The sequence below is a fragment of the Nicrophorus vespilloides genome, unplaced genomic scaffold (genome assembly GCF_001412225.1).
Source record: "Nicrophorus vespilloides isolate i.1.1-1 unplaced genomic scaffold, Nicve_v1.0, whole genome shotgun sequence".
Classification (NCBI taxonomy): Eukaryota; Metazoa; Arthropoda; class Insecta; order Coleoptera; family Silphidae; genus Nicrophorus; species Nicrophorus vespilloides.
Genome location: NW_017096673.1, coordinates 28,099 through 53,401, shown reverse-complemented (window position 1 = coordinate 53,401; position 25,303 = coordinate 28,099). Strand labels below are relative to the sequence as shown.

The 25,303-nt window shown below is 36.4% G+C and overlaps 2 protein-coding genes across 3 annotated transcripts; one reads left to right on the top strand and one right to left on the bottom strand.

Moving 5' to 3' along the window:
- Positions 1-731: 731 nt before the first annotated feature.
- Positions 732-14,429, top strand: LOC108557859. Its single transcript, XM_017914548.1, has 5 exons — positions 732-1,162; positions 8,252-8,531; positions 11,746-11,890; positions 12,046-12,103; positions 12,525-14,429. Exons 2-5 carry the CDS (start codon positions 8,459-8,461, stop codon positions 13,233-13,235), a joined length of 987 nt encoding a protein of 328 aa, XP_017770037.1. The 5' UTR covers positions 732-1,162; positions 8,252-8,458; the 3' UTR covers positions 13,236-14,429.
- Positions 14,430-15,693: 1,264 nt separating this feature from the next.
- Positions 15,694-25,281, bottom strand: LOC108557851 (neurexin-4). 2 transcript variants are annotated; one of them, XM_017914534.1, is made up of 8 exons: positions 25,146-25,281; positions 23,075-23,179; positions 20,474-20,670; positions 19,360-19,501; positions 17,568-19,283; positions 16,237-17,508; positions 16,044-16,181; positions 15,694-15,980 (listed from the first exon to the last, which is right to left on the bottom strand). In XM_017914534.1, the coding sequence occupies exons 1-8, from the start codon at positions 25,201-25,203 to the stop codon at positions 15,790-15,792; spliced, it is 3,819 nt and encodes a 1,272-aa protein (XP_017770023.1). In that variant the 5' UTR covers positions 25,204-25,281; the 3' UTR covers positions 15,694-15,789. The 2 variants fall into 2 exon arrangements, with proteins under 2 accessions (XP_017770023.1, XP_017770024.1); XM_017914535.1 differs by lacking the exon at positions 20,474-20,670 and adding an exon at positions 20,037-20,233.
- Between the last annotated feature and the right edge of the window lie 22 nt (positions 25,282-25,303).

The following is a 25,303-nucleotide window of genomic DNA, read 5'->3' as shown; positions in this document are numbered from 1 at the left end:
TCATAGCGGAGTCGCCGGGTTCAGTTTGTGAAACGATGTTTTATGCTTTAATTAGCATCGTTTTGTGTTAGCATATTATATAATGAAATAGCATTATAATGTAATGGAAATTGATGACTTAATACTTGGAAAATGTTGTTGTTTTTCTGACTTCACGTTCAGTATTGTAATTTGCTATCGTTTTGGGTTAAGAGTAGGTCTTTAAAATAATTGCCGATTTTGCTTGGAAATTCTTTTTGAAGGTTGTAAACAAAGGAAATGCAAAGGATATTTAGTTTCACGTCTATTTATATGTGTGTATATAGTGGAGTCGCCGGGTTTGGTTGATGAAAAACTGTATTCATGCCTTAATTAGCGTCGTTTGTAGAGGAAAATAAGGCTTCTTCCCTTTTCCTCTTTCACTATCTTTCTCCCTTTCTACATATATATTTTTATTCTTGATATAAGATATGAATTTTTCGTTTCTCTTTGGAGGGAAAGGAAAATTTGTTCGGGGTTCCCATTAGCGTGAAACGCGAACAAAAGACGACGAATGAAAGCGTTGTCACGTCTACGCCGGAGGACAACGTTTCCGGTTATGATGGCGGAAGTGGTTAGTCCGGGGCCATTTCCTTTCCCCGTCGAAAACCCTCGCACATAAAGGCAGGTACGAAGAAGGGAGAGATTGAAAAGGGCTTTAACGCGATGGGACCGTAACGTAGGTCGGATAGGAGCTACCCTACCTATCTGCCCACCTTTTCAGGCCAGGACACCAGGAGGACGGACGATGCTGGGCCTTTCTGATCCGGCCCTTCGGGGTCGATCTGGACGTGTCTCGATCGACGCCGAATGCGCGCTCCCGGAGCGCCGATGGGACGCGCGTCCAGTACGAAACCGACGCCGACGACGCAGCGTCGCTTCATCCGATCTCTCGTTCCTCTCTTCCACTCTCATCTGTGTGCATCCTGTGCGCTCCCTTTTTATTTCCCCCCTTAATAAAAAGAAAAAAAATAATATATATATATATTAAGAGAGAGAGACAGTCATCTTTAATTTCACCCGCGTTTCTTTTTCGGTGAAAGTACTTCTTCTTTGGTTTCCTGCATCTCCGTGACAGTGTGTGTGTATGTGAGTGCCGTCGGGATGAATTGCATCGTTTGAATCGCGAGGCTTAGCTGAGGAGGTAAATGATTGCTCTTAATCCGTTCTGCATCCCATTTTACCCATCACATCACCCCCACATTTCCCACTTTCAATTACCACAATTATTTCACATCATCATACTACATTATTTATCAACGCAATTTATATCACCACGACTTGCGTAATCGGAGACAAAAATAAAACGAAAACAAGAAGGAAAAAAAAAACCGTTAATTGGAAAAATGTGTCGCATCTTCTGCTCCCATTTATACGCATCCAAACATCGGTTCTCCTTCACATTCACATCATCAATCATCTAAAACTAATAATAACAGCTTAATTTTTACAAATCAAATGTTGCAGTACACAAAGATATTTCTACCCACAAATTAGGCTTTATAAAAGAAATATTAAACCAAATTACCAATTTTATCATTTATTATTCCCTTTATCGCACAGATTTCAAATTTCATAAGCTACAAAATGGTGGTAGAAATATTATTAAAAGATTACCATTAATCAATCAATAATAAAATCAATTTTATGCAAAGATTTATTAAAAGTTGAAAAATTCAGGTAGAAATAAGTATTGTAATAATTAAAATCATTGATGAATGAACGTGACGATCTTTTAAATACCTTCTTACTACTGTTTATTTGAACTAAATCTGGTTTCCTCGGATTCGTTCATTATCTTTGATTCTCAAACAAAGTGGACTTAACTCATTGTAAGACTGTTTTCGCAAGATTGCTTTCATTCCATAATTCTTTTAATTTATCGAATATTAATTTAACTTAATTCACGATCTAATTGCGATAACGTGAAAACCGACGGTATTCGATCGGATTTTGCGAATATGCAATTTGCGAAGCTGAACCGTATTCCACGAATAATGGGAAAATAAACAACTGACATACATTTCAGCGGTTCTCAGAGTGAACGGCATTATTTCGAGCAAATATTATCGTAGAAATCAAATTTAAATTGCGACTCGGAATTTCATTAGTTTCGTGGCTGAAACGGATCCATTGACGACGGAACAGATGTTTCATTGCTTGTTGTCAAGAGTCGTCCCGAGGCGTTCTACCTAAATTAATTTCATCGATACAACAACAACAATAATAACAGATTTCAATTTTAGAATTTCATTACTTCTTTCCGAGAAATTTGATCGGCGAATTTGCATTTAATTATATTTGTATTATTGCAATTCGTAACAGTTGCAATTAATTGAAATTATACCTGTTGAAACTTTTGATTATGTATATGAAAATTGTGTGGTGTAAGGTGTAATAATCATGTTGAAGTGAAACTAAAATTGCGTGGGTTTTCAATTAGAGGTGGATCGTATATTTAGCTCGCACTCCGATTTCGCAGCCAAGTAATCCGCACACCGCATATTTAATAATGATGATGAAGATGCACGAGGTGGAGGCTGTAAATTGTCCTTTTTCGTGGAGACGAAGGAAAGTCACTCGTGTGGTCGTAAACCTCGCCGACGACAATCGCAATGATGAGGAGGTACTTTCAGAGCAGACGATACAAAAGGATGCCTGAAGAGAGAAAAGGTGCTCAGAATTGATGATGTGAAGAAGGAAAGAAGGCGGCACTCGTCCGGATTCAGTTTTGAAAACTCGAGAATGTGACCTTAATAAGTCGGTTAATTTAATTACGGCTGGGCGTGTAAAATCAATTGGATTAGGTGCGTGCTTCGAAAAGGAAAAAGGATGGTCTGCAAATTTGCAAAAACAAAAATTTAGCTTAATTCCTTCCGAGAGTATTTTTTTTTTAAAGTAAACAACAATATTTGTTTTATAATTTTGGGAAATGCTATGAAATTCCTCATTGAGCTGAGTGTTGAAAGGGCCCATCCATTCCTTAATGGAACTCATCAAGTATTAACGCCGTAATTCGAGCGATTTATCAACGCTGATATTATACGTCCAATTATCATTCAGCTGTGCTCTTTAATATTTAACAAGCGAGGGAAAAAAATGGATAATCGGAAAATTTCAACCATAAACCGTGAGGAATAAAATAAATAGAGCATAACATAATACAGTGGAACCTCACATAGCGAGCAAAATGAATTGCGCCTTCTACATCATTTTTAAAACTTGTCATCATCATCATTTTCTTTGTCATCTTTGTTTAAAGCGGATTATACTTTGCAAATATAATTTGGATTAAACTCGTTAAGCGAGATTCCACTGTACTAGTAATCATTATATTTTTATTTTATTAATACTAGTCTATAATTTACGAAAGCAACTTTAGATTTTAAAATCGTCAAGTAATACTTATTACTTCTAATAAAGTATTATATGAAAATTAAAGATAAAATTCTAACCTTTTCAATGAGCTTATTGCTAGATTTGTATTACACACCATTCGTCTATTATTATCAATCAAAATTTAGCAATAAAACAAGAGCTTAAATGAAGTATTGTGACTATTTATTTAATTACACGACAATCACGTAAGCTACTTATATTATTGAAAATGTATATCAAAGATAAAACTATACCCTTTCTAATGAGCCCACTACTAGATTTGTCTTATGCATGATTCTTCTGTTACAAGCTGTCAAATTTGAGATACAATTATTTGTATTCGAATGTTTCAAAAACATTTTTTTATTAGATTAATTTGTTTTTATGATATTTAGTTTTTGATTATAAAAGAGTCTTTAATTTAAAAAAAAATGTTTCGTAACAATAATTAATAACTGAAAGCGATTTACCCCATTATTAACACACCATTAAATTTTATTTAATTACTCAATAAGCATGTTCTTAATATTCATATAATTATACAGTCTTTACTTCATAATTATTCGATGAGATATTTCATAAATTACATTCACTATTATTAACTTATATAAATTTGCATGAATGTCGCTGTAAATTAATCCATTATTATTGCACCAATCATTGCATCGCCATTCCACAACAATCCGACCATTGTTTGCATTATTATTGTATAATTATAGCTGTGTCGACGTTGCAGCATTATCACGCGGCGATTATTGTGTAAATTGACTGTCTGAAGCAGCGAAGACCCGGCGCATCCACCTACAATCTGCCACCTGCATTATCTCTCTACCAATTTACTAAGATCACATTTGCATTGTCCTTGTTATTTATTTATAATCAATACGAGAACATCATATGCTAAGTGCATAACTGGAAATTGTTACGAGGAAGTTCTGCAATATTTCATAATCCGCTTTTGATGTTCCTCGGGAAAAGCGCATTTGCAATTAATTACGTTAATTAATTAAATAAATAATCACCAGATGCTCAATCCAAAGTTCACCGAAGCAATTACGAAATTAGTTTTTCTTTTTTTTACAATTTATATAATGTAACAACTTTATTCTTGACATATGCCTACGTTTCTAGTAAAAAATTGTTTGGATACCCGGCGCATCCACCAATTTATTATTTGTATCCTTCAACTAAATATTTTGCGTTTTTTAACAATAAAATTGAAGTTTTAAATGATTCTAAAAATATTATTCGTTTCTCTAAACATTAATCGTATACAAGATGAAAGCAAACGTGTGTACACTTCTTTCTCCTTGCTTTTATTCTCATTCTTCTTTTGCATTGTAGGAAACGCTCGTAAACTTGATTGCAACGACTTTTACAATGAAAACGCCGCTTTCGTTTATCACCGAGCTCACTTTATGTAATTTTATGCAAATGGGGGGAACATCCTTGAACATCCCTCGACTCTAAAGAGCGTCGAATGTGGAGACACCAAACACAAGACAAATATAAATGCAGATGATATTTTATAACGATCATTGCTTTTTATTTGTATCTCTTCGTCTCTACGTAATCTTCGATATGCATTTCGTGCGAAGCTCGCATTCCATCATTAGCACTTAATTAGTGCATCTACGCTCGGAGGCTTCGACTTACACACCGTGAAATTAACGAGCTGTAACTTTGCCGCTTCTGAAAATAAATACAATTTTTTTTTTCAAATGCTGTTACACTTTTATTTTTCATATATGCTGAAAGTAATTTCACTTTCCACAAAGCTGCATTTAAATGGAAACAATTACGTAATGAGTAATGTTATTAAAATATTATATATTCAAAATAAAAGACTGTGAAAATACGAATTGATATTGTATCGAATAATTGAAGCGAAAAGACACAATTTCTTCTCTTTTTTACCTGTGAAAACGGAATATCAATATTTTTGTCTCTGTTTGTGTACCTGTTGCACCTCTATTGTTTCAGAGCTGCGGGTGAATGATGTACATACAATTCGTGTTATTGTAAGTGCACCACACAAAAACGAACGGAAAACAATGGAAAACTTCCGTTTTTATTCATTTTTTATTCTCGAAATAAATTTGTGTACAAGTAAGAAATTTGATATTATCATGAAAGAAACGTTGCTAGTAACAAATTGTAAATATCTGGATCAGTTAAGAATTGCAAAATCAACAGTGAATGAATCAATTAAACGTTTGATTCTTTGGCGTTGGAGAGAGAGTGAGAGAGAGATCAGGAAGATCAATCAATCGGTGCTGCTGGACTTGGAACGGACGGCGGCGCCTCACGTTCTCACGGTGTAGTGGATATAAAACATTTGGTTACTTTTCCATTGTTTAGATTGGAATTTATTTCGATCGTCCATTGGTTTACAGTGGGAAGACTCTTAAAACGTAGAGAAAGTTATTTTAAAGACTTTATTGCAAACGTCTTATTTCTAATATGATTAATTGCAATTTAAGTGAAGTTGTTGATATTATCAATTATTCTTAATTAAGCCGATCTGAAAAACACCTCCTTCCTTCAGGAATCAATACACTATTCTGATCCTGTGCGTGCGTAAACATTCAACCCTCTTCTTTACTGCTCTTAACTGAATTCCGCTTGAAGCCCCGCAGGGAATTGCCGCCTTCATTGGAAGATTTTGCGAATACTTAAATCTCCATTGAAATTACAACTGCGAGGACGCAGTGGGGATCATCGTATGGTAATCCTATCACGCGCACACACTCGACCGCAGAAACGTTACTGTATAAACATTCAAATCCTATTAGTCTTCATTCTTCTTCAATCCTGACCTCCGGGTCCATCAGGATCACTCGTCCTCGTTCCCCTTCTTCTCCAACAAGAAAAAACCTCATGACTCACACAGAAAAATCTATAACCTGATCCCTCCAATCTGCCGCCTCCCATTTCGGTTAGGAAACTGATACTTTTTCACTGCTATCATTATCTTAAAGCACTTTCTCTCGTAAACTGTATAGATAAAACTAAGAGAAATAACATAAACGTATTTGATTACTTATAGCACTTTTGCTAAACTAACACTGATTAATTAAACTTAAAATTTGTCAATTAAAACTAAAATTAAGAATAAACTATGAATGTGTCTTTAAATATAAAATATGTCAATTGAAGTTAAAATTATAGGGGAAATAGCTTATACAGTATTAAAATAAAAACTCATGAAATTATGAACATTATTATTAAGTCTAATTCCATAATAGTTCCGACGATTCTCATTTAAATTTTTAATTTTTTCGATAAAAGTTCGACCGCAATCGAAACCCAATCCGTCATCACGCAATGCTCGAGCCATCTAAACATAGACGTTCCAATAGGAAAAATAAGGATTTCGAATTATTTCCATTGTTTACGCTCATCAAAATCCGTGCTGTAATCCTGTTACAATTTGTCAAATACTACCATTAAAATAGAATTCTTATTGACTTTGCTTTGAGTATAAATGAAAATAATTAATTTGATACTGAAGATTATTAAATTATGTAATAAATTAAAATATTATTGATGGAAGCAGGAATGGTGAGAGTTTCCGGTGCTGATGCGAAGAGCTGTGGGAAATTGTATTGAATTTGTTGCCGCTCCACTCCACAATTGATCCGCGCCCATTCAAATCGCATTCTCCTTTCTTCTTCGTCCACTTTGCAGCATTCGAATTCAATTCATCAATCTGCAACAATCGTATTGTCGGGTCGGATGCATCCCCGCAGACTTTAACTCAAAAACTTTGAGAACCTGTTGAGAAGATGCAACTTTTATGTAAAAGAAATCAAGCAAAAAATTTCAAAACAAGAATATAAGTTTATTTGAGTGTAATTTGTCTGTTTTGATATATAACAATGCAAAGATTTAAGAATTTAAATTAGATCTTAAGTTCTGCAGATCAGAGGATAGTTCGTAAATCAAATAGGAGGACGAGAATAAAGTTGTGTAACGTTCGCATTCAATTATTTGATTAAAACTTTAATGGTAATGAATACGTTTGGAACGGTGATTCGTATTCCGTGGAGGAAAGTATGAACCGCGATCGATTGTATTGACACAGTTCTCCTAGTCGGCCACTTTATTTCTCTTTGTTTCCGCGGTTTGTTGTTACATCCTCTTTCCTCCTTCTGTTTATACAAAGCCCCGCGTAAATATGGGGTGCCAGACAAAGATAAACATGCGGCAATTGACGGGAACGGAAAAGTTCTTAGTGTAAATAATTCATGGACTAATTTAAAAAGTTGTCCCGAAGGAAGCTGAGGGAACAACTGTGTGTATGTGTGTGTGTACATGATCCTTGCTGCAACAGAACCAAACTTTCCCAATCTCTTTCAAATAATCAGAAGTATTATTTTCTTTATAAAAGAAATGCTCTTCAGCTTGGAAGTGTTAATTTGTCTTCTTCCATTTTTCCACCGCGACGGTTCCGGTGAACGGAAGACGAGAATATAGACACGTTCGCGTTTCAGGCAGATGTGACCTTTTGTGACCTGCCTCAAAAATCGATTTATCCGTGTCGCTCCATCTCGCTTCGCTACGCGCATTTCCGCATGTGTTTTTCTCCTCACTTTTCCTCTTTTCCTCCTTGTTATTGGCAGTGCGAAGCGACTCAGTGTAATGGCTCGAGGCACGGCCCTCCAGGATGAATGAGGTGCGATTGCTGAAACTAATTTGAATTCTAAATCACGACGATTGTTCTCCGCTCTCGGATCCACAATCTGATGCCTTCATCTTCGAGCAAAAGAAAAACACGTTGCATAATCCAATAGGATTTACTAAAACTATAAATGTTGATCATTGATAATCCTATTTTATTTATTTTTTTCAGATGGAATCAGGAGGTGCGGATGCTTATGGATGTACTGTAAATGTCGGTGGAATCGAGACGTTGATCGAGATGTGAGTCGTTTCTTTTGGACTTCTTCGGAAAGATTTAGAGACGATGATGATGATGATGTGCTGATTATGGTGGTGAGGGCTGAGATGGTGTGTTAGGTCGTGGGAGCGCCTTTTAGGAGGCCCCGGGTGATGAACCATGGGCTGCGGTCACAGCAAGATCAACATATACCCAAAACGAAGTCGCAACAAGAACTGCTCCAAGAAGTCAGGTACAAATCCACAACTTTTCATTACAATTACATCACTTTAAATACAATTATATAAATCAAAATTTATATAATAACAAAATAATTTTCAATAATTGTGTTTGAAACAAACATGTTTAGTCTACTAAATTTATCTATTTAAAATTACATAGATTTGCTTTCAGTTTAAGTGTTGTTGATCATAAATTTCGTCTATTAGAACTTCCAACTCTCTGACCACTATTTAGATCATCTAGATGTAAAAGTAGGAAGACCCAACAACCCATTAAACCTGCAATCGTTTTTAAGTGCTTCCCATTCCGATTCGTGCGTTGCAATGGATAATTGCATCCTGAGCCGGTGGACACCTGTCACTTAATTATCATCATTCGATCGTCCTTCATCTTCCTCGCAATCTCCCCGGTTCTTCTTTTTTTCTCTCTTGTAATTAGTAATTTGATTATTTATTAGGGTCGATATACTTGCCGTCCGCGGTGCTACCAGTGGCGGAGGGCGGCGGTGGCGTCGCCTATAAATAGATCCGAATGTGACGGAAGACCGCACGCAATTTGATGTGGAATCTATAAATATTGCCGCTCGTCGACCGGCCCAACGCCTGCCCCTCCACCATTTCGAATACAACTCTTTTTTGTTCACCATGTAAATCCATCATCTAAACCTATAATTTATATAAACCGCGCAATAAACGAATGTTTAGAGACGTGCCAAAAATGGAAGAAATTTGAACTGTTGATTGTTTGGCTCCGTTTCCAACCGAAAGCCCACATTAACTTTACTCTTCCAACAACATTTTTTGAAGTTCACCGTTTCATAAAATTTGCTATAATAAAGAATTTGAAGATTCATCAGAAACAGATTTAGATTACAGCATTATACAATTATTTTATTACACTCTACAGCAAGGAAAATAAAGTTTCTTAAACATCCTTTAATGATTAATCAATCACAATTCTTGAACAAATCGATCCGGAATAAATGTATAATTCAAACGAAAATTATCTGCGCATCATCTAATAATCGATATTCCATTAATTATTTACTAATTTGAAAAAAAAAGAATTACGTCAGTTATTGTCCGATCAAATTGATTGACATGTTGTCAGTTGATTCGTTTCACAAATAATAGATTCTCTACAAACGCTTTATGTTCTTCCCCCTAAGATCTCCAGTTTCTCACACAAATTCTATTTATATATAAACCCTTTCATTCAAATATAACCATAATTTTATTTCCTTGTTGTTAATCTTGTTTGCATCGTTTCTAATTACCGATGCAAATGATGATGGAAGTGGAATTAATGCTAGATGAGATTAATTCGACGAGAGGTCTATGTTAAGATTGGTCTGCATCGATTGGTCTTGTATAATTGTCATGGAAACACGCGTCGTCTCGTTTTCACCCAATCAGAGCTGCACATTAATTGGATTTACTTGGAAACGACTGTAAATAATTGAGTTTGCAATTAGTATTAATACTTACTCATCGTAATCCCAAATTTAATTCACGTCGTTATTTTTGGGAACATATCGTTTTTTTTTTTGTGAATTTATTTTCATAAGCGTTTCCCCTTCAGATCTCTTCAGCGCGTTTACATCAGTAGTAAAGACAACATTATATATTTTTCTACAATTTCTAAAAATACGTCTCTCTTTTTTTTTGAATCCACAGCTTTCAATTTCTAAATTTATATTTTGAATCCAATAATGAAATTTTATTAAAAAAAAAAACAAATTAGTCTTGTATTTTTATTTTAATCGAATGAAAAGCAAACATCCGCACAACTAATTAGAATTGCAAAAACAAAATTAACGCTTCGCTCCTGGTTCGGAAAATAACAATGTGTTTTTCAGTTTTGCAAAATTGTGCTCATTTGTGCACAAACACACGCAATAACAATGCGACGCCGAATTTCAACAATGCAGACATTATTATGCAATGCCGTGCGGATGTGCAAATTTATAAAAACAGATGTATCATAACAACTGTATCATGTTTAACGTGAAACCGAATACGGTCGAAATCCAGTAATTATCGTTTTTAATTAACGCCGGCTTCGCGTTCAGTAGTTCTCATCGCAATTACAACAAGAAATAGCAAACTCTAATATTTCATTAAACATATACCTAATTCTAAATTTACATAATTTTATTAAACTCTGTGGTCTGGGCTTTGGTGCAATCTGTAACTGGAAAAGAAACTTTTTTTTGTTCTTACTCGAAGTTGCTTATTACATTATTTTTTTTCTTTTGTAACTTTGTTATAAATTTGGTCACGTAACAATCGAAAGTAGTTAGAAAAAGTTGAAAGCGGAGGGGACGAACTTCGTTTGTCCTCTTGTTTTTTCTTTGGTGCGGACTTTTTTTCGTTCCCCGGATTCCGGGATTCTCGTGGCAAAAGCGCAAAAATTATTCGGCATATTTCATTTATGTAACAAAAAAAATGAGAGGGAAGCATTACAACAAGAACAAAGAATAAACCAAAAAAAAAAGGATGATATTTCTGAAACTTGCTGAGGATAAAATTAGAGTAATTTAGATGTGAACGGAAGGATTATTATGTGTATCGCATTTGTATGCAAACCGTGCGCGTCCTCCTAAAATCAATAGCGTATATTAAAGGATCCAGGCGAAGTTTCCAAAATTTATTCAAAGCTTACTCCCGGCATCAACGGATATAACGTCTATTTAACGTCGTGAATGCAAGGGAGGAGATACTTTAATGCAGAGTAATACGTGGATTCGGGTCGGTTTTTGGTTCGATAGTTTCGGTGGAGGCAAGAAGTATATTATATGCGCGCTGTGCATCGAAAATGCTTTAATAATAATAATAATAATCGGAAGGATCAGGATTTGTGGGTCAGGCATTGTCGAATGAATATTTGTAGCTGTTGAAAGAAGTTATTGATTTCTTTGTTCTGGTAGATGATGATCATATATAAGTATACATTATTGAATTGGGTCGATGCTTTCGCGAATTGGAACTGTTGCACGTACGAACTACACGCTTTCGTTTTTCCCTGTGGAAAATTGGCGATGAGAGCTTGGCTTTTCCGCAGCTCGTTGCGAACGCCAATAACCAGAGGATTTATTACAAACAAGACAATCGTAACGCTCGCACTTTATCGCGCCGCGCTCGAGGCGTGAATAGAAAATGAATATATTCTACCTGTTGATGTTGATCTCTCTTTTCGTTAATTGATTTTTTTTTTCCTTACAGTTATCCCGGAGAAGTGCCACAATCAGGTGGATCAGGAGGGCTGCGCGAACGGCGAGGCCGAGTCCGGGATCTGCGAAAAGACCGACGACGCGGACCGTAAAACCATCAAAGTCAAACCTTTCGGAGGACCTTTACTAGCTCACACGTAAATATCGTAATCATAAAAGAAACCTTAACTTCTTTTCTTCCACCCTCCCATCGTTATTCTCTCTAAATGCCACGAAAACGTTTTCGTTTAATAGCTCCACAAAAATTGAAATTTCCTTGAAAATATACTAATAGTTATATCTTCTGGTTTAGTGAACTGTCCACAAGTCAGAACAACTTCTTCAAAATGCTGGATGACAAAATCGAGAGTGTAAGTTGACTTGTTCTACATTATTATTGAATACACTTGTTAATAATATAAACTACACCAGTTGTTGGTTATTTTTAGATGTTATTGAAGTCTACTTGGAATAAGTATTTCAAAGACGTCGTGACATCTTGAGCCATTGCATCTGGATGCTTTATATTTAAAAATTTTAAATAAGTTTTCTCCGTTGTCAGTTTTAATAAACTAATGAAATATAAATTATCTATATTTGAGTTTGCTTTGTGTTGTTAGAAACTGGGTCGTTTCTACAGATTGTAAATATCTTCAATGTTTGAAAGGAAATATTGTTGGTGAATTATTGGTATTTGTTATTGGAAATGTTCTTTTGATTATTAGCATGTTTGCCGGATGCAGGAGCTTTGCAGGAAGCGGAGAATAGGTGATTTATGTTTTTGGTCCTCAGGGCGCGGATTACGATTCCGGAAGCGAGTACGAAAGGGCCATGGAGCAGGCGCGCCTCTCGTCTTTGCTGAAGGACTGGGAGACGGCTAGTTCCGGTTCGAGGTCGCTACCGTCGACGCCGAAGAGACGACCTCCGGCGAAGATCACCAGGATCGCAGCAGCAGCCGCGGCGACGGCTGTCGCATCCTCCGATGTGCAGTCGCAGCATCATCCGAATGCTAATCCGTATATCGAGCAGAGGATCTACAATCCACACTACTACAGCAGTCCCTCGCACTACGCCTCTGCCATGCAGTACCAGGCCATCAGTCCCATCTACCCCCAGAACTACTATCCGCCCCGTCAGTACGGTAGTCCGGTGAAGAGCTACTCGTCGACGACGACGGCTTCCTCAGCAACAGCAGCAGTTTCCACATCCTCGTCATCCCCTAAACACATTCCATACGATACGCAGGGCTACGCCCCGAACCACTACGTCGCCCCGTCGCAGATGCGCTTCACCAACGGCGATCTCATACAGCAGCAGATCTACCAGCAGCAGCTGCAGTATCAACAGGCCAAAGAATTCCAGCAGTACAAGCTGAGCAGGGAGCAGCATCTGCTCAAGCAGCAGCAACAGCTTCAATCGGGAACAAGGAGCTTCCAGAGTTCCGTTCACATACCCATCGGACCGCCGCCGTCCGAACTCAGAGAACAGTACGAGCTGACGTGATTGCAGCCCTAAAAATCAATCGCGAATCTCATTGCAACAACATTTAGAATACGTGCTCACAGTTAATAATAGAATAATAACAGAAACAAAATCATATTATTGATTAACTCACAATTCAAAAAGAATAACCGCTCAAGCAATGAGATTTCCTCATTCCTTGCGAGAAGAAAAATAAGAATGAATGTTGCATTTGGGCCAAAGTCCAATTATGTGTTCTCAACGTCTGATCCGCATATATATATACATACTTATAATACACAAAATACAGTTTTTTAAAAAAAAGATTGAAAATCCTTTCCCATTTCCATTTGTAGGACGCCCTCGCATCTTCGTCTCATAATCAATTCAAAAGACGACATCATCGAAGATGAAACGTAACTTGGAATTAGTTTGAAATCGAATTTCTCCCATCGATATCAAATCAAGAAATTGACCTTTTCGAGCAGCGATTTTGTAATAATGAATTTTATTCGAGGATGCGAGAGGTCCGTCGCAGATTGCCAAAGACGTGTACATAATATCATTGTGTATATTGCATTTCTTTGTAAATACGCGTAGATTTGATATATTTTTATTGAAATCCCGATATTTACACCATTAGGTGCTGCTTGATACGAGGAAAACGTGAAATTTCTATATGTGTATACATCTATGTGATATAATCCAAAAATAAAAGTAATTAAAGATAAAACAAGCAAAAAAAAATAATATATAATATATGTGAAAATTGAATGGAAAATTTTGCCGGCGAGCATCTCCGAATTTATTAAATAATTACAAGTGGAATAAATAAGGAAATTATATAAATATGTGTATATGTAAATGTGAGTATGGTCATCAGCTTTCGTTAAGATTGATGGAAGAGTTCGGTGAAGAAGAAGAAAAAAAGGGCAAGATTTGTTCTAATTCTTAAAATTTTTACATCAATCCAATTTAAACTTACAGAACATTACAAAAGTAGAATGAAAAGTTTAAGTTTCTTCAGCAGCATTGATCAATTTGACTTTATGGATTACATAAAATACGACGTGCACCTCTTTTTTGGACCCGAAACTCTTCGATAGTAGTGCAAAAATCCTCGATAAAAAATAATTATTTATATAAAAAATCATTTCTCCACTTCATTTCGACTTATATTTTTTATATGGATATTATTAATCTTTGCGTAACCATGAAGAGAGGACGAACAAGAGAAAAGGGTAGTCAAATTATATATGTATATAATCTATATATATTATATTTAATAAACAAAAAATATTAAACAAACAAAAAAGTATAATAAATGTTATATATGTGAAATAAATAGAAATATATATATATTAGTAATTAAGATATTCATTACGATTACTATTTGTTACGTTTTCTTTCTGTTTTCCGATTGGAAAATATCTGTTGACTCGTTGATTTTCTTTCTTCTTTTCTTTTTCGATAAATGAGAGTTCATGATGTTATTAAATATAAAAAAAAAGGAAAACAAGCAGGTGAAGAGCATTTACAAAGGGGGAGCGTATTGCGAGAGCTACAAATACGCGCCTTCTATTGATCCAGACGCACCCCTTATCCTTCGTGTTTAAGACCCGAGCAACGATTGGAATCTCTGAAAGGAATTGCAATCAACACCCTATTTGGATTTCGATTCATCTTCTTTATATTGACGACATCTGAATGTTCTTTCTATCAGTTTATAATGATTATATTTAGTCTCTAGTTATTTTTATGAATAAACTAATTACTTTCAATGTTGTTGTTGTTTTCTCTTTACAATTTTATAACAATTTACTCGACAACCTTAATTATATAAGTATGAATACTTATGTCAATATATTTAATTTAAGTGTACTAAAAGATTTGTTCACTATTACCGTATCCCTGGTAACGGACTAACAAATTAGAGAACACTAGTAAGCTAATGGGTCAAATCTATATGATATTGCAATGATCAAGAAAGTTTTATGTTGTACGAAAAAACAGTGATTTTATTAATAATAAATAAATTAAAAAGAATTGTATACATTACAATGTACAGTTGAAGCTTGACAATATTTGCTGCAGAATACATAAACACACAGGAACAGTACAAAATTAAAAATGCCTCTAAGAGAATTATAAAAGGCACTTTTTTTATTTTCCGTTTCAGCTTAAATTTATAAATTGGAAGATCGTTTCAATATTATAGTCTAAGGTAATTCGAAAGAGCATACAAATGAAAACCACCAAAAAAAAATAAAATGAAAAATAAATAAACGAAACAGAACAACCTGGGAATGTTATTTATTATAAAATAATTTATACAAAAAAAATAATAAGAGTAATAATAATTAGAAATAAAAGAAATTAAATTAAAATTGGACGGAAAATTAAAATACTTATCGAGAGAATGATTAAGAAATAAAATGTAAATTAAATCGAGAAGTGTGAACACAGGATCTCTTCATTCCATATTTCCTCGCGCTTTGTTGTTAAAAAAAAATTAATTATATCTGTATGTATATATTAAAAAAAAGATACCAATCAAGGAAATTGTACTATCACCCAGTCGCTGAGAAGAAGTGGTCTAAATGAACCATTCCTTCTTTTTCTGTACATGATGACCAGTGGTGCCATGGACCACGGCGGTGTCCGGATCGAGTGCCGTGTCAGCACCTGCATCCTCTTGTGTTAAGTATTCGCCCTTGTGCCGGTGCAAGTAACGACCGATGATCAGCAGTAGAATCACCAAAGCTAAGAACAAAATTGCCAGCACGCCTGCAAAAACAAATTGGTAATGTCGTGTTTTTTGTTGTTGTTAATATTAGCATTGCTACGTACTTCCTAATATAGCGGAATCCGTTTGATTGTAGGCCTTACGGAGCTTCTCTTCGTCGACTATCGGTGGAGGTCTTGTTTCTATTGTGTTGGGTGGATGAGTGATGGGCTCCACGCCACAGAAATCTTCAGTTAAAGCTCCTATAAATTAACGATAAATTAGTTTCGTCACTAAAATAAACATTAAATACGTTACCTCCAAATGCTTGAACATTGACCGGTTTATCTTGTTGGAAGAACAACTTGAGTGGGTAAATATCATCAAACTCCACTCGCGATATGCATCCAATGAAACCTTCCGTCATAGATTCGTTCTTTCCTATGTACATATACTGGATATTATTGAATTGCGCATCCGCTGAATCTTTAACATCGAAGTGCTCTTCGTATGGTTCGTAGTTATCAACTTGAAGCACCAAAGTTGAACCGCCGTTCTTTCTGGATAAACGCAAATCGTGGTATTGACCCAAGCCGAAATGCTTGTTCGGATAAATAACTTCCCTTCGCTCAAAGCCAAAATCAAAAACGACTCGCAAATAACCAGAATTTGAAACCATAATAGTCAAATACTCCCCGGATACGTTCGAGCTGAAGCCAAGGATGAAACCCTTCGGATTTGTGGTGGTGAATCCAACGCGGATCTTCTCTGATATGGTGGATCTCCAAGAACCCATAAAATCGTATTTGACCATCGAGTTTTGCCGCATGTTTACGCCTATCTCATCTGCGCATATTGGACCTTTGAAGGCGGTCCATCTGCAGTCGCACCAATAACCATCGTACCTCTCATGGCACGTTCCATTATTTAAGCAAGGATTGCTCTCGCATTTGCCTACGCATCCTTCCGTAATCCCGTACAATCCTCTCCGAGCGTAGCTCCTCAAATCTATTTGCTTTCCATTTATCAGGAACGAGCGCATGCATCCGGTAAATCCATCCCTGTAATCCACGCTAGCACCCAACACCAGATCCGACGTCAAATGCAAAGCCCTCACAGGGCCCGGAGGTTCCCTCACCTCGGATTTCATTGCGCCATCGATTACCAACCTGGCGGCTTTCCTATTCCTCTCCACCGACACCGAATGCCATCTATTATCCGCCAATTTGTAGGACGTCTCTCTCGTTACAGCCAAAGGCCCAGAACCCGCCTGATATTGGAATTGCAACTGTCTTCCACCGATGATGCTCAGCTTAATATAATCGGTCGGACCTTTGGCGTGAAGGATCACAGCGTTCTCTATGGTAGTCCTAAACTCAAAGTAAATATCGCCGCTGTGTCCCATGTCGAAGCTCGGTAGATTTATAGTTCCATCTGAAATTCTGAACGTAACCACGTTGTTGAATAAATCATCACCCTCACAGATCAAAGGTCCCAATCTGTAACGACCTTCTTTCTCGTCCAGCGCGTCTCCGGTATCTCCAAACCTCAACTGCTTCACCGGCAAGTTATCCTTTTCAGTTAAGTCACCTGTACAAAAGATACGCATTAATACAGTTGATACAAATGGGTTTGTTAATTGCATTTACCTCCATCCATGGCCCAATCATTGAATTCGGCATCGCAATTGCACCATTTGGTCGAATCTCTGCAAGTACCCAGAATGCCGCACTCGCATTTTCGCGACCCCGGAAGGGCTCCGCCCCAGTAATCCATCTTCTGGTTGTGCCTGGACACCCACCACGAAAACGGCCTGTAGTTGACCTCATCCGAAGGCGAGTTAAACAACCTGGAGTTCTTGCAACTATACTCGATGTACTGCCTGCAAGACACCGAACGATTCAGCAGTGCCTCGATCTGATCATTGTTCGCGTCGTATTGAATATCCTGTCTGAAGCTGCCGGGCTCTTGGAAACCATCCACTGAAGTGATCTGTTGATTGCTATGCTGCAATACCGTCGCAATCTTTCCATCAGAATAATACTCGCAGGTCACTTGGAACGGGGCCAGAGGACCACTTCCATCAACATCAACAGTGATATCGGCTCTTTGGCCCACCGAATGTACGTTCTTGTAAGCCTCACAGGATAACGAATGCAAGGACGTGTGACAAACAGATCCACCATAACCTGTTCCCGTGCAGTCGCACAAGAACTCCTGTGCGTTCTGCTTGCAAACCGCTCCATGCTCGCAAGGATTCGGATTGCATCTGTCAACCATCCTGCAAGCGTCGAAGACTACCTCATCTTTGCAACAGTACTCATCTTTGTTCCAATCCGTCGGCAACTTAAAGTTACCATCTATACTAATAGTCCTCATGCAGCCTATGAAACCAGGCATATACTGGAACTGTTCACCTATTTTCGCCGTAATACCGCCGGCAATTAAGTAATAATCTCCGGTTTTAATTTTCAGTCTTCTCGTCGTCTTCATCGGTTTGTAATCCACGTCCAGGACTAAACTGTTAGTCGAAATCGTTAAAACTACGGTGTGCCATCTTCCATCGTTGAACGTTTCTTGATAATTATCCAAGATTACCCTGGGATTGTTCGGCGTTATCAACTCCACCTTGATTTTTCCGTTATCCAAGAACACGGCGACGTGTCCTCCCGACAGAAACGGGTGGAACATCATCAAACCAATCGTTTCGTAAGTGCGGAATGCGAAAGAAGCGTTCAATGAATTCACACCGGAATATCCCTTCAGTTTAGCAAAGGATTTGGATGTCAGGAATGTTACGGGGACAACAGGCGGCTCCGGGCAATTGGTCAACGTATTGACCCTCTCGTACTTCAAAGTCTGACCCCACTCGGAGGCTTCCCTCAGATCTCTAATTATATTCGTGGAATTCATATAGAAATTCTCGATGCATCCTGTGAAATTCTGAGTGATCACCAGACCTTCCTGGTTATTAGGCACGCCGCCAATGTAGAAACCTCTGTTCAAATTTAATCTGTTGAACTCGCCGTTGATTCTTCCTTCCACTACAACTCGATCCACCGAGAAAAGAATGTCGCGTCTGTTGCGAGAAATCACCACGTCGTGCCAGATGTTGTCGTCGAGGAGACTGCCCACGGACAGACTTGTAACGATTCCAGAACCCAGGTCAATGTTCAGCAGCATCCTGTTATCCCTGATCTGCACTGCCAGATAATCCCCCTGGGTGCCTCTGCTGTAAATCACGATTCCGTTGGCCGCCGCAGTCTTGAACCGGAACCGGAAACTTTCCCTAGAAGCGGATATTGGATCCCTCAACAGGTCCATTCGCAGCAGAGCAGTTCCATTGAAATACAAATTATCGGACGCTGCAAATTGAAAAAGTCATTTCAAATTAAATTATTCATTAAACAGTGTTTACTTTTGTGAATAAAATTTACTTACCGTAATCGCATCCGAAGAGTTCAACTCGCATGGAAATCCTATCCCTCCATCTGGTCGGGTTAATTCGTACCCATTGGGCGATAATGGGCACCTCAAATTCGTTCCTCGAAATCGAATCTCCATCTGTGTTTCCTTTGAACATCTATTTATAGGACGCAAATCGATTAATTTCTGTTAAAGCCATTTCAAAGACAAGAAGAAAAATACAACTGCAGTCTACAACCTTTTCTACAGCCTTTAATTGGAATTTCCATCTACAACGTCTTTCTCGCTTTTCAGACATAATTATGATACATTAAGTTTGAGGATTCTTTGAGCATATCCTAAGACATATTAAAATCTTTAAATTTATTCTAAAAATTGTCGTTAGCAGATGGAAATTCTGGGCGTATGCAAATGAAAAGAATTGAAACGTTTTATCTCAAATCTACTTAAGCATTGAGTATTATCTCTGGACAGGAAACTGAATTGGATTAGAGGGAATCGAGTTTCGTGCAAAATTAGAGAACATGCGACGTGCCAGATGCTAATTTTCAGAATAGTTAATGAGATTTTACCAGTCGATGGAATTGCAAATGTGAACTAATAAAATGTGTGTAGTGTGTAGATTGGGGCATGCAAGATTGTATTTGTTGTGTAATAATATTAGTATGTTTCGGTTTTTGTAAAATGTGCACCTCGTCTTCTCCCCCTGTGCTAGTGTAGGTTCGCCATCCCTCGCCGTCGTCTGAGAATTGAACTACGTATTCAGTTACATATTCTCTAGAGTTAGATCTGCCTTGGGTAGCGATAGATCGCACCTCGAAACGACCGCCCAGGTCGAAGGTAAGGAAGTGGAAGTATGTGCTTTCCATAGGACTCCATGCCGAATCCCCTGGAGAGGGTATTATTATATGTTAGTAAGAAGTTGTAGAGGTATAAAGCGCATCAAATTAGATTAGAAAATGAGTATGAGAGTATACGCTAGGATAGAATCTGTTCGAACAAATGTATGTATATATGTATGTATGTAAGCATAGTAGTGTAAACATTCCCAACAACCCAGAGAAGATGAAGCCCATGTCCCACGATCATCATCATCATCATCACCACCAACATCTTCAAGAAACCTCACCCTGATGTTGCCGCCAGGCTCTTTGTAGTCAGCATAGTCGAGCCCGTTGCTGCCGTAGCTTATCGTGTATTCCATTACGTACTCGGAGCTGTGGGCCCGGCCCTGCGTCCAGATGCGGGTCACATTCGTCACTTGACCCAGGTCAATTATCAGCTGCTGATCGAAATCGCTACTCTCCGAAGTCCACGCGTTACCACCTTGGTCACATCAAATACATTAATCAAACCGCTTTCGCCCAAACCCCAAGACCCAGTTTTGCAGCAATTTTCCTTCATTAACACACCCAATTTTCACGAAACCCACCCACCGACTTCCCCAATTGACCTACAATTTCAGCAAATGGATTCATTACGCACTCAACAAATTGCAATAGGAGAATAAGCTCTCATTGAAAACTCCTACATCTCAAAACGCAACTATTTCCTTGAAGAAACTTAAACATTTGTTAACCATTTACTGACTGAAATTAAATAAATTACAAGTGTAACATGTCTTCTAAAAATATTTACAATTTTCTAAATTACAAACTACATGAAAGAAAAATAAAGAATTATTATCTGTGACTTTGCAACATAAATCTAAATTTATATAGTATATATTCTTAATAATAGCTGCATTATACCTATGAGTGGAATCAACAAGATTAAATCAAAAGAGAGCTGAAAAGCAATTGAAAATTTAATAATCTGCTCTTGAGGTTTTTGAATATAAAACATTTCTGCTCAGAAATAGATGACCTCAAAGAATAAATTTAACTTTTTATCATTGGCAAAGTCCACCAGACACATAAAATCAATACAACAAGAATCAATTCTAGTTCCACTTAGAGCTTAGCTCACAAATATTCAATTCTAGTAATTAATTGTAAATCAAGAGAAATCACATGTAAGAAATACTTTTGTATGATCTGCAATTGGTATTTAAAAAAAATAAAATGAAATCTGAAGGCAAATGTTTAATACTTGTAAAATATTCGTAATTAGAGCTGAAAAATAAATGAAATTCATCGTCTGGTATAATCAGATTGGAATGAAATAAAGTCCAATAAACTAGGCGAAGATATTTGTGCCAGGTACGAGGAAACGAATAAAAAAACAAAACAAACAAATCACCCTAAAAGAAAGACATTCAACAACCCATGTGCGTGTTTTCTATCGCAAGGGAGTACAAAACGTGGGGAGGGTCATTGTATAATAATGTATAAATTTTAATCTAAGCATATTTATGGAAACGATTTATTCAGCCGACCCCCAAAAACACACAAATCACTTTTTGTCCAATTTGTCGAAGAACTTCTCACAGTACATATGATCCTCGGGCAAGAAAGGAACAGCGGTCTCCACCAATTCATCGAATGTGATCTTTCGGAAAATAATTGGTTCAGTTCTTTGGATCTTGGAAGCAACAGCCACGCAATGATCATCATCCAAATTGCTTTCCTCGAAAAACCAATCCTGCTTCTCGTTCCTAACGTAGAGTTCGGTGTTTGTAATCACAGAGTCTCCGCATAAACCTTCTTCAGGTTTGAAGCTTATCTCTTGAAGGTTCACGGTGATACCAACACCGATGGCTTTGACGTAACTTTCTTTCAAACACCAATGTCTGCAGAACTTGGCTATTTGCTCAGCGTCAGTTCCCGACTTGATGTTATGCCATTCGCTAGGAGAGAAGTGTCTGGTCATAAGGCGGAAGAACTCTCCGAGTGGCTTCCCACCGGAATACTCCTGCTTCATAACATCAACGCCTAATAGAAGACCGTCACTCTCGCCGGCGAAAACCGCGAAGTTTCCTTGATGCGAGACGTTGAAGCTTACGGTTCCATCATCGATGTAAGGCTTCCCCTTGGCATCTCTTTTGATGTTGATTTCATCGTAAGCCAAACCGGTGGACTCGTGAATGTACTTTCGCATCATCAACCTTCCAATCAGCGAAGACTTAAAGTCATTCTTGAACACAAACCTAGCCAGCCGATCTTTCTCCTCTTGCTGCACGCAACTGGTGGCAATCAGCAGCTCGGTTTTGGTGGGCGACCACTTGGTAAAATCAAAGCACCAACGCGCACTCATTTTCAAAAAAGTCATCAACAGTTCGTCTTTGTTAACTTATAAAATAATGTCTAAGAAAATATTCTAAATATAGCAACAGAATGTAAGAGAAACAATAGGAAACACCGGTCCGATTTAACCTGAAGAAGAATAAAAAAAGAGGTTTTCAGCACCACTTTAAAAGACATTTCAAATGTTGTTGATGAGAGGGTAGGGCTGATGATCATATCACGTTCGTAAATCTTTCCATAAATATGATTATAATTGAGTTTAAGAGAAAGTACAGAGAAATCTTGCTCGAAACTTTTAAAGAAATAATCATGAAATCTTACACCTAGGTGTAAATAAATAGATAACATTTTGTTATGAAGTTCAAATGCAACGACCAACTGGATGTGATTGTAATTTAATGCTTAAAAATAATCCTGTAACATGTTTACATTTGATATTTGAAGTAATTCAAATCTTAATTATTTTCATATATATTATAAAAAAAAATGACCGGAATCATCGATGAATGTATAGGAATTATAAGATTAAATAAAACAATATTTACCATATAGAACAGCGTTTTCTGGTCCTCGTTCTCTCAAAGATGATGTTGCTTTAAGGGCAGCCTTCTCCATAAGGGCGTTGTTACACTCATATTCATTGTAAATACCTGTAAAATAACATTTTAATTATAAGCAAATGAAGAATGTATATAGTTTGTATTATTAAGGACTAAATTACATAATCAATGGACCTTTGACATTTTCGTATATAAAATAACAATGACGAGCGATTCGTGCGAGGGAATAAAGAGTTTTGATCGATTATTTAAAGAATGAAATAAAAAAAATATGTCACATAATAGCAATGAAGTGGGTGAACGAACAGAAGAAAAAAAAGTTGGAATGATGCCAAGCAGAACTGCAGTAGCCGGAAATACGCAAACAATATAAAAATAATAATTATTAACTGTATATCTGTTCATCATTCGGTATACAAAGTATTCTAATTTTAAGAAAATATCAGTAAAGTATCATAGCTAAAAATATTTTGATGAAAATGATGTAATGTCCGAAATGAAACCCATTTGCGTGTTGTGTTTCTGTTATTTTAGCAAGGGCAAGAAAATAAATGAAAAAAACATTAGACGAATTAAAATAATAAAACAGTTACAACTACGAATATATATATTATATACGTGCTGAAAGTAAAGTAGAACAATCAATGAATAAGCGTTTAACTTAATGGAAATGTACTGAAATTTTAGTAATGAAAGACAACTAGCAACTTCATTGGAGACTTTTGAATATACGTGATTGAAGTAAATGAAAATGTTTTTAGTTATTGAAAATAAAATTACTGAGTCAATTGCTACTTATTGTGCAATATTTCTGCAGAAAATTGTATCATGAAAAACAAATTATAAGTCAATTGCTGAACGTAATTCATTTGGAGTTATACTAACGAGGGTACTGAGATTAAGTAATGAAATGCAAATTAGAACCCAATTATATATTTGGCATGTATTGTAATGTTGGAATCCCACCAAGATGTTAAATGTAACGAAACTAAATACAGTTTTAATCAAAATTCCTCACTAATGGTATTAATGCAAATAACATTTATTTACTGTTGCAAATAAGTTATTTAAAAATCTTATATCTCAAGTTTCAACACTCCCAACTGTAATTAAATACATTTAATATTATAAATTTTAATTCAATTCCTATAAATAATAACTGCACAAAGATTTCAATTATCTATAATTTTAAATACTCATAGATTTTAATGCAATTATTATAATATTATCTAAAATATTCTTCTTCCTTGAATGGATAATTAAAAGAAGTCTAAAATGTGAATGACTCTGATAATTATTATAATAATACACAAATTCTTAGTTACAAATGAATCACTAAAATAAAGACAAAAATGAATCATTTTTCAACATTACGTTATGAATTCCTTTACTAATACACAAAACATAATTAAAATTGATTTTTTTAACCCATGCTTGCAAGTTAAATGCCAGTATAAAGGTTACATAATAAAGGTATTTTTTTGTAGGGCTTCCTATTGGAAATACAAACTATTTATTTAATTAATGATACATTCAAAATATCATGAATTAATTTAAATGATTTAGGGTTCCAAAGAATAGGTAATGCAATTTGTATTTAATAAAATAAGAAAACAAAGGTAATTATTGATAGGAACACAATGTTTTCTATTTAAAATGCAGTAGATGTGACAAGATTTGGTAATGAGTTGTAACTGTAAAGCATTTGATAAGCAAAGTTATGTAAAGAAATTTCTAAGAAAACCAGCTCTAAGGTATGAGTGATGATGACATTCTTGTATTAATAATTGAATTACAACAGCAATGACTCACGTTGTTTAAAAGCACTAATTTACAATAAATTAAAACTAATTAACTAGTTAGGTGTTTTTGGTGTCGTAGGAAGCTTCTTGTAAAGATTGTAGCAAGGATCAAGGAGTGTTGTGTTATTTGTTTTGATGCATTTGTTTATATCAATGTACAGCCATGTTTGATGATGCTACTTTTAAAGGGACACTCCGTTATCTACGGTAAGGTTTTGAGTGAGATTAGATAAGAGAACGATGGTAAAACTTACTGGCTTCGGATGCAACAATAAAAACGAACAAAAACGTAAAGATTCTTCGGGCTTCCATAGCTCTACATGTCACGCCGTATGGTTACACCCAACAACTGAACGCGTAATTCTAAAAAAATGTTGCCGTCTGCTGTGGTGGTAAAGCCCATTCAAGAAGA

What these genes read in the sequence shown, in the direction of transcription:
- LOC108557851 (XM_017914534.1), bottom strand. Translation starts at nt 25,203, where the DNA reads ATGGAAGCCCGAAGAATCTTTACGTTTTTGTTCGTTTTTATTGTTGCA. An exon ending in ACTCTTCGGATGCGATTACG is followed by an intron (nt 19,284 to 19,359) that starts GTAAGTAAATTT and finishes TTCAATTTGCAG; the next exon opens with CGTCCGATAATTTGTATTTC. An exon ending in TGATTGGGCCATGGATGGAG is followed by an intron (nt 17,509 to 17,567) that starts GTAAATGCAATT and finishes TCTTTTGTACAG; the next exon opens with GTGACTTAACTGAAAAGGAT.
- LOC108557859 (XM_017914548.1), top strand. Translation starts at nt 8,459, where the DNA reads ATGGGCTGCGGTCACAGCAAGATCAACATATACCCAAAACGAAGTCGC. An exon ending in GAACTGCTCCAAGAAGTCAG is followed by an intron (nt 8,532 to 11,745) that starts GTACAAATCCAC and finishes TTTTCCTTACAG; the next exon opens with TTATCCCGGAGAAGTGCCAC. An exon ending in TGGATGACAAAATCGAGAGT is followed by an intron (nt 12,104 to 12,524) that starts GTAAGTTGACTT and finishes TTTGGTCCTCAG; the next exon opens with GGCGCGGATTACGATTCCGG.